General features: G+C 47.0%; 1 protein-coding gene across 1 annotated transcript; it reads left to right on the top strand.

Moving 5' to 3' along the window:
- The first annotated feature begins 7,004 nt into the window (after positions 1-7,004).
- Positions 7,005-9,405, top strand: LOC101691098 (antileukoproteinase). Its single transcript, XM_004746359.3, has 4 exons — positions 7,005-7,136; positions 7,803-7,964; positions 8,463-8,612; positions 9,199-9,405. The coding sequence occupies exons 1-3, from the start codon at positions 7,055-7,057 to the stop codon at positions 8,609-8,611; spliced, it is 393 nt and encodes a 130-aa protein (XP_004746416.1). The 5' UTR covers positions 7,005-7,054; the 3' UTR covers position 8,612; positions 9,199-9,405.
- The last annotated feature ends 293 nt before the right edge of the window (positions 9,406-9,698 follow it).

The raw sequence follows: 9,698 nt of genomic DNA on the forward strand, positions 1-9,698 counted from the left end.
CCCAGCTTGGCGGTATTCTTCCCTGATACTCTCACCACCCCATCTGGCTGCTTCTCCAGCCCTCCTGGCTTCTGCCTCTCCATTCCCCTTCAGTCCCCACTGCGTAGGGTGTGTTTTTGTTTGGAGGAGTATTTCAAGTTAAGTTATAAAGGCAACTGCAAAGGTCAGAACATGGGCTGAGGCCCCTGTGTGTTTATGACCTGGAAGGAAGCAGGGTGACATTGCTTCTTACAGAGTCACCGATCAGCTTGGGACAGAGGGAGGAACTATGAGAGAGAGCGCGAGCCAGTGGCTGCCTCATCTGTACAGGAATGAGCCACGACAACCCTGTCTCCTAAGTTCTGGATTCTGAAATGGTTTTGGTTTTTGGCTTTGACACCAAGAAAGATCATGAATTTTAGCAAAAGGCAAGGACGTTGTTTGGATCGGTATGGGGAGCTCAGAAATGTAGCTCCCTCGGACACAGGTAACAAGGGCCTCCTGCTCAGGGCCTCACACCTCCTGGGCCCTGTGCTTTAGAGTGTCTCCCTCAGAATTGTCCGTGGTTCCTCCGCTGCCTGGGGCCAGCCAGTGCTGGCAGTGCTGTGGAGGGGGGGGGTGGTGCTGGGGAGGCAGCTCCAGCCTGCCCTGAGACCTGCATGGGTTCTGGTTCTTCTTTCTCCCCTTTGGTCTTTCCCACTCTCTATGCCTGCCCTGATCGCTGGCATCCTTGGTAGTCACCCTGCGGAACCACAGCCCTAGAGGTCCTTCTGGTGGATGGGGTGGGGGTTTTGTTGTTGTTTTTACCTCTAATTGACCTGTGCTTCTCTCGCACTCCCACCCACCCACCTGCATCAGACTTGAGCCAAGTGGGGTGAGGAAGAGACATTTCTTATGCAAATGGACTGCTCCACTCACTTCCCCAATGAGCCTCTGCACAATTGGCAGCTTAAACTGTAGGACCCAGGGCAAAGGAAGCATATAGGCCCTTTGTTTAAAGGTGGCAGATGGGGCGTGGGGGTGGGAAGTGCCATTGAAGGCATTAAAATACCCCTAACAGTACAAAACACTCTTCATTTCCCTTTCTCCTGTGATTGGTCATGGTGGGTTTTATTTGTTGCATCATCTTGTTCCCCCTCAGGGACAGGAAGGGTGCAGAGCCTCACAGGTGTCCCGGGTCCCTGTTGCACTAGCATGTCTAGTCACAAGGCTCGACCCACCAGTCACAAGGTCCCCTTCCCACGGGCTGCCCTGGTGGTAACATCAAAGACCAACCCTCAAAGCACCAGTTGGAAGCCAGTAGTGAGCTGTGGCAGAATGGATGATGCGGTCTGAGGACAGTGGTGCAACTGGCATTGAAGAGATGATTTTGGGAATGCAGAGGGAAGGGGCTGGGACTGGCCAGGGCTCCGTGGTGAGACGGAAGCAATATAATATACGCATATATTAGCATAGATAATATTACATAGTCTATACATAATATACATGATACTATTATATGATAGATGAGAGATAGACAGACAGCGGGAGGAAGAGAGAAAGAGAGAGAGAGAATGGGACATTTTATTTCAGGGAATGGGCTTATGCAATCCTGAGGCTGGACAAGTATGAACCCCCCGGGGCAGGCTGGACAATCAAGTAAGAGCTCAGGCTGCCCTCTCGCCCCTGAACTCCACAGAGCAGCAGGCTGGGGAGTCAGGCAGGCTTTCAGGGTTTCACTCTTAAGGAGCCTTCTTTTCTTCTGGAAACCAGTTTTTGCCCTTAAGGCCTTCAACTGATTAGATGAGGCCCACTCACACTATGAAGGGGAATCTGCTGGGCTCAAAGTCTACTGATTTAAAGGTCGAATCACACTTAAAAAATGCCTTCAGAGCAATACCTAACTGGTGTTCGACCAGATAACAGGGCAAATTAATCATCACAAAGGTCTACATTGTTTTAATACAGAGGATATAAAGCCTGGTGCTCCGAGTCACAACAGGGTTGCCATTTTTCTTGTGCTAGGAGATCTGAAGCTAGTCACCTCTGACCATAAGGAACATGAAGAGCTGGTTTCTGGACCCGTGGAGGAAGGAATGATGTCTGGACCCTGAGAGGACACTTCTCATGCTCTCCCTGGACAACAGGCAAATACACTGGCGTCCTCTCTCATTATTCCAAATCTTTCTGGATAAATCACGGTGCCTGTCACAGGCACAGTGAATTTTGTAATATATATTATATTGTATTTTGTAATATATATATGATTTTTATAATATGTATATATGACAAAATAAATTATATTTATATAATTTATATATATCATAAATCATATCATATATAAAACAAATTATATAATTATATATATGAAAAATACAATTAAATATATTTAAAATTAAATTTTAATTTATTACTAATTATATTAAAATATAAATATATATTACAAATACATTATAAATACATATATTACAAATATATTTTAATTAATATTATACACTATATATATAATCAATTAATATTACAAATACATATAGATGTTTAAGCTTTAAAAAAATTTTTTTTAATTTTAATTTTTTATAAACATATAATATATTTTTATCCCCAGGGGTACAGGTCTGTGAATCACCAGGTTTACACACTTCACAACACTCACCAAAGCACATACCTTCCCCAATGTCCATAACCCCACCCCCCTTCTCCCAACCCCCCTCCCCCCAGCAACCCTCAGTTTTTTTTTGTGAGATTAAGAGTCACTTATGGTTTGTCTCCCTCCCAATTTTTAAGTAATCTCTACACCCAATGTGGGCTTGAACTCACAACCGCGAGATTGAGAGTCATGTGCTTTACCAACTGAGCCAGCCAGGTGCCCTTATAATATATTTTTTAATCACATTGTTTATATAGACAGAGGGCCCTCGAGAAATATTTGCCCAGTCCGCCAGGTGTCCTAGAAGCAGCCTTGTCCTGAAGGCTCAGTTGGGCATTTAATGGGGCAGAGTAGGCAGGGTCCCGGCCAAGGTGAGGGGCTGTCGTTCAAACCCACCAGCTCCCTGTGTGCCCAGTGTACTGACCATAATGAGAACCAGGTCTGCCCTTTCGAGTGGACTAGATGCTGTGCTGAGTGCTTGCCAAGTACCCCCACAGCAGCCATGTGATGTAGAAGAAACCAGTACTACCCCGAGGAAGCGGGCTCAGAGAGGTTCAGTGACTTTCTTCCAGTCCGAGGCTCTGACTCTGCTTAGGTTCTTTTTTGTTTTTTAAAGATTTTATTTATTTATTTGACAGAGAGAGAGAGAGAGAGAGAGAGATCGATCACAGCAGGCAGGTAGAGAGAAAGGGGGAAGCAGGCTCCCTGGCGAGCAGAGAGCCCAGTGTGGGGCTCCATCCCAGGACCCTGAGATCATGACCCTGAGAAAGCAGAGGCTTAACCCTCTGAGCCACCCAGGCACCACTCTGTTTAGGTTCTTAGTGACCGTTCAGTACGGAGTCCGTGTGTCTTCTTCACTGTGGCCTCAGAGCCTAGCACAGCACCTGCTGTGCAGTAAAAATGCGTTAAACAATTCTCCTGTGAATGAATTTAATGAATGAACAAATCTGTAGAATTTAGGAGAAGGCAACAGAGGGTGTGTGACACAGGTTTAGTGAATCAGTGCCAGGCTGAGATCGGGCTAGGAGGGGAAGTGTTCGCCACCAAACAGGTTCTGGGGATCAGCATGGGAGTAACCAGCTTCAGTAAATCTTGGTCTGGTGCTGTGTGACTAAGTCCTTATGCAACTCTGGGCTTGTACCTGCTTCTGAGGGCCTCGGACCCTTGTTGCAACCTGGATGTTTGGTCTAGATCAGGGCACAGCAAACGTTTTCTGTGCAGGACCAGAGAGTAAATATTTTAGGCTTTGTAGGAAGTGTAGGTCTCTGCTGTAACTACTCAACTCTGCCACTTGTAGTGGGGAAGTAGCCACAGAAATACATAAATGAATGAATGTATGACTGTGTTCCAATAAAACTTTATTTAGAAAAACAGGCAGCTGCCTGGATTTACTCTGGTGGCTGCTGTTGCTGACCCCCGGTCTAGAGGAGCTCTGAGATCCCTTTTCATTTTAACAGTCTATGATTTAAAGACTAAGAACCAATTGTATGAAGGACAGAAATGATCACACAATGTCTTTCTTCTTTTATGGCGCTCATGGCAGACATTGCTAATGGATCACAGGACTCCTTTCTGACCGGAAGAGAGTTGGCTTTTACGATCAATCACAAATGGAGAATTCCAGCTGGACCATTCCCCCTTCACCGTTTAAGACACAAATACTTAGAAGACTCCAGACGCTCTCTTGAGTGTGGCATTGAGGAAGAGAGGAAGCAACAGAGAGTGAGAAGTGTGACAGCTTCTCCCACTCCCATATCCCCATGTGAGAGGAATCAAATTCTCCCCCAGGGTGGGCAGAAGCGAGAGCCCAGATCCTGAACCTAAGCCAGGATGTCTGAGCTGACATTGGTATTACCATGGGTGGAAGTCAGACCCTCCATCTCTCTCTTACTTGCTCTACTGGGCTCGAGCTAAGAGTGGACACCTAGTGTTGACTAGTTACCCAGTGCATGCTAATTTTCTTCCTTCCCTCTCCCCACCAGAATGTAAACCATTGAGGGACTTCTGTCCAGCCAGATCTGCTGACAGTTGACTGCTGGAGAACACTTAAAAAATCAGCTCCTCTGAAGCCGTTGGTGCATGGTAACGCCAGAATCTTTCACCTCTATTTGAATTTCCACACTTTGAGGAATGAATGGGGAAATCCCAAGCATCTAGAAGTCACACGATATAAGGGCTTGGGCTATGCAGTTAGACAAGTGTGGGTTGAATCTGACACTTGGTGGTCGCTTTCTTGATTATTAGAAGCAACTCCGCAGATGGGGTAACACACGGAGTAAACTTATTTTATAATAAGTCACATATGAACTTAACATTAATTTTTTTTTTAAATGCGGGAGTTCTATAGGGGATTTTGGGGTAGGTAGAAGCATCCGTCTGACCTCTCCAGTTACACACTGCAAATGCATGTTGGTTCTGGAGGCCAGGGAGCTCTTTGCACCTTTCTCTCAGATTTGTTTCAATGTTCTTCAGTTGTAAGGGATATAATTCAATTGTCCTTTATCCAGTTCTTCCACACGCTTAATCTCACAACTCCCTGAGAGGGGCTGATTTGTTAGTATCCTCCCATTACGCAGTTGGGAAAACTGAGCTCCAAAGAGGTTTGCTGTGGGCAGAGTTCTTCTTCTGCCCCCTTTTATTTGATAACTGTTTTTTTAAAAATTTAATTTAATTTTTAATTTTTTCAAAGTAACTTCTATACCCATCCTGGGGCTTGAACTCACGACCCCGAGATCAGGAATCGCATGCTCCACCGACTGAGCTGGCCAGGCGCTCCTGTTTGACAGTTGGTTAGCGAGCACTTTCCATGCGTCAGGTATGGACTAGGCGCTGCAGATAGGATGGTGTCAATGTTTCAGGGAAATAACTCTCTGCTGGCTGGCTGATATGTCGATATGTCATCTGAACTTTTGAGAAGGAAATTGCCTTGAGCAATCAGTAGTGAGTTGCACAATCCCCGAGAGTCCAGGAATGTGAGAATTAGGGGGGCCTTGCACAAGGTCTTAGCAGAGAGTTCACATCTGGGATTTCAGCTCTGCATCTGAAGAGCTTCTGTGCACCTGGCCTCTTCTTGCTCTCTCCTCCTACCAGGCTAATGGGCTTGGGGCCTCCACGACATTCACAGTTCACATGGACACATGAGATGGTCTCCTTTTTTTTTTTTTTTAAATTTTAATTCAACTTAATTAACATATACTGTATCATTAGTTTCAGAAGTCGAATTTAGTGATTCAACAGTTGCATAGAACACGCAGTGCTCATTCCGTCACAAGCCCTCCTTAATGCCCGTCACCCAGTGACCCCAGCTCCCCACCCACCATCTCCCCACCCACCTCCCCTCCAGCAACTCTGTTTGTTTCCTAGAGTTGAGTCTCTTACAGTTTGTCTTTCTCTGTTTTCATCTTATTTTTCCTTCCATTCCCTTATGCTCATCTGTTTTGTTTCTTAAATTCCACATACAAGTGAAATCATCTGATAATTTGTCTTTCTCTGACTGACTTTTTTCACTTAGCATAATACCCTCTAGTTCTACCCACATGGTTGCAAATGGTAAGACTTCATTCTTTTTGATGGCCAAGTAATATTCCATTACACACACACACACACACACACTCTCTCTCTCTCTCTCTCTCTCTCTCTCTCTCACACACACACACACACACACCCCATCTTCTTTATTCATTCATCTGTCAATGGACATCTGGGCTCTTTCCATTGTTTGGCTATTGTGGACATTGCTGCTATAAACATTGGGGTGCTTATGCTCCTTTGAATCACTATATTTGTATTCTTTGAATAAATACCTAATATTACAATTGCTGGGTTGTAGGGTAATTCTATTCCTGAGGAACCTCCACACTGTTTTCCAGAGTGGCTGCATCAGCTTGCATTCCCACCAACAGTGTAGGAGGGTTCCCCTTTCTCGGCATCCTCACCAACATCTGTAGTTTCCTGACTTGTTAATTTTAACCATTCTGACTGGTGTGAGGTGGTATCTCATTGTGGCTTTGATTTGTGTTTCCTGATGCCAACTGATGTTGAGCACTTTTTCATGTGTCTGTTGGCCATTTGGATGTCTACCTTGGAGAAATGTCTGTTCATATCTTCTGCCCATTTCTTGACTGGATTTTTTGGTTTTTGGGTGCTGACTTTGATAAGTTCTTTATAGATTTTTGGATACTAGCCCACTACTGAGATGGCCCCTTATCAGCCTGGTGACATCTTCCAGGCCAGCCTCTTCCACTTCTTCCCTGGCAGTTACTGTCAAGCCTTCCAGTCTTGCCTGGGACAGGAAAGAGCCGCTGTCTCCCTGATATTAGCATTAGCATTCCTGTGTGTGCAATCACAGCTGGGAGGGAACAAGGAAATTCTGCTGGGGCCACACCCATTGGTGGCAAGTATAAATAATGAGGTTTGGCATTGACCTTCAGGGCCACACCTCCTCTCATCATGCAGTCCAACAGCCTCTTCCCTCTCGTGCTTCTTGTCCTGGGAACCCTGGCACCTGGGCCTGCAGAAGGTGTTGGAACAGGTGAGTTAAAGCCACCCTGGTACAATGTTGGTTGCAGGGCAGAAGTGAGGGCTCCTGGTGGAGGGGGGTGTCTCCTTCTAGAGGCTCTGATCTCTCAGCTTAGTTTCAAGAGACCTCCCTGAGGCTGGGTTCATGTCCATCTGGGCTCCAAGGTCTCTCTGTGGGCTTCCAAGCATTGGGATGTGCTCTTTTACCAGAATCCGGTCAGCCCAAGCCCCACTCCCTCTGGTCCTACTGCTCTCTCTCTCTCCACCCTGTGAATCTGCCGTCGTCTGTCTGTCCTCGTCTCTCTGTTTCCATCCTTCCGTCTCTGTGTCTCTGCCTCTGGCTCTAGCTCTGTCCTGTCCTGTTGGCTCTGTTTACTTTGTTTGTCTCTCTCCATCTCCCTCACTCCCAGACTGTCTCTTTGAATTTGTGGAGCCTTGTTTTCCCTGAGTTAGGAAACCTTGGCTGGGAGCCCTCTGCCCTTTTCCAGGATCTGCCCATGTGTGTGGTTTACTCAAGCCCGTCTACTCTTGATGGAGGTCAGACAGGCATTTCCCTCTGGGTTTTTTGGGCAGTCACCTGGGGGAGGGTCTCCCCTGAGGAGTGGTGCTTTGTTCCAGGAGTCATGATGGCTACTTAGCACCCAGCTCCTTCCTTAACTTGTGGTATTCTCTTCAACAGCGTTGAAAGCTGGAACCTGCCCTTTTATACCATCTTCTCGGTGCCTTTCTGGATATGAGGAACCTGAATGCCAGAGTGACTGGCAGTGTCCAGAGAGGCAGATATGCTGCTCTGATATTTGCGGATTCAGATGCAAAGACCCCATTAACATCTTCAACCGGAGTGAGGAGGGGGAAGGGCTGATGGGGAGGGAGCGAGCCTGAGAATGCAGCATGTTGTGGGGGGGACAGGACTGGGTGCTGGCCCTGCCAGGTCTCCTCCTTTCTAGGAATTGTCTAGTCAAGTTTGTCATCTGGCCAGGGAGTCACACTGACCCAGACAGGAATTTACTCACCAGGTTGGTGAAGCAGCCAGTGTGTCCGGAGGTCAGTTTTTTGGGCAGTAGTCACCTGGTCATTCAGATAAGCAGGCAGATGGCAGCCATCTGTCCAGTCAGGACTAGACAACCGATCACCTGTGTGGAAAGGGTGCCTAATGTGAGAGAAGACCTGGATCCTGCCTTGAGCGGATACAGAGGCCTTGGGAAGGAAGACATAGCCATGGGGATAGAGAAAAGATGATTCTCCCTGGGTGGGCTGGGCTGGGGCTGGGGCTGGGTCCAGAAAGTAGGGGTGGTACAGAAGGCACAAAGTCTTTGACCTGTGACTCTGCTCTTGCCAGTTAGGGTGAAGCCTGGCAGGTGTCCCGTGGTCACTGGCCAGTGTCTGATGCTCAACCCCCCCAACCACTGTGAGACAGACCACCAGTGTGTGAGTGACTTCAAGTGTTGTAGGGGCATGTGCGGGAAAGTCTGCGTGTCCCCTGTGTAAGGTAAGGAGGGGCCTGGGTCCACCCTTCTCCCACCCACCAGTCCTCTCTGTCCCAAGCCTCTGGCAGCTGTGGCATATGAGCAGGGGGACTCCTGATCCCTTTCCCAAAACAGCCTCTGCCTGGCCCCCTTGTGGTTCAAGGGCACTGTTCCCCAGGCCCCAGGGCCAGGATTTCTGCAGGATCACTCATGGCTTTGGTTTTATTCCAACCTCTCTGGGTGAGGTCCTGAGCATATGGCTCTTTGAGTCTCAGTTTCCTTACCTATAAAATGGACATAATGAAATTTAAAGTACTTTGTAAAGCACCATGTGCACTAAGTATGTCTTATTAAGATCATCTCCAGCATGTTGTCTTGGGTCAAAACCCGTAGGAGCCATGGATTTCGAGGACAATCTAGCTCAATGCTCTGAGTTTAGAGTGCTACAGTAAAATTGAGACTTGAACTCAGTCTTCTGATACCAAGACTTTTTCGATTAAACCACTACCTTGCTATTTTCTCTGTGTTGGGGGATTTCTTGGGGGGAAGAATGGGGAGATAATTTGGCTGGTTCCTGTATTGAAGCCCCGACCTGATTTTCTCTCGTAGCCTGATTCCTGCTATTTAGAAGAGTCTCTGGATTCCTATTCTGTGGTCTGGGAATTCTGCTTTCTGCTCCTGGTCTTGGAGAAATGGGGCAGCCCTCCGTGGTCAAGACTTAGTTCTACCACAGTATCTCCACTGGGGAAAGGCTTGACACACAGTAGGCTTTCAGGGAGTGCCCGTTGATTAGTGAATAAATTAATGTGCACATTTCTTTTTGTCCATCTGCTTCTGTGGTTTGCTGGTGCTGTGAATTGGGTGGGAGGTAATGAGGGAATGTGTGGCTATGGCCCCCCTCCTACAGATACAAAGTAGGAGGAAGAGGCTTCGGGGCTGGACAGACATGAATCTCCATCATGAGTCTGAACATACAGACCCTGCATTTTTGGACAAATGACTCAATCTCACACATCTTCATTTCTTAACCCACAAAGTGGCCCCGTGTTTGGAGCACTGGGATATATATACAGTGTGTATGAAATGAGTAGCAATGTTGCTAGGCCACA

The sequence above is a fragment of the Mustela putorius genome, unplaced genomic scaffold (assembly GCF_011764305.1).
Source record: "Mustela putorius furo isolate JIRA1106 unplaced genomic scaffold, ASM1176430v1.1 tig00000592_pilon_pilon_pilon, whole genome shotgun sequence".
NCBI classification, from domain to species: domain Eukaryota; kingdom Metazoa; phylum Chordata; class Mammalia; order Carnivora; family Mustelidae; genus Mustela; species Mustela putorius.

Bases quoted from the DNA above. Each gene is read 5' to 3' on its own strand.
- LOC101691098 (XM_004746359.3), top strand. From the start codon at position 7,055: ATGCAGTCCAACAGCCTCTTCCCTCTCGTGCTTCTTGTCCTGGGAACC. The intron at 7,137-7,802 runs GTGAGTTAAAGC...TCTCTTCAACAG, and splicing joins TGCAGAAGGTGTTGGAACAG to CGTTGAAAGCTGGAACCTGC. The intron at 7,965-8,462 runs GTGAGGAGGGGG...TGCTCTTGCCAG, and splicing joins CATTAACATCTTCAACCGGA to TTAGGGTGAAGCCTGGCAGG.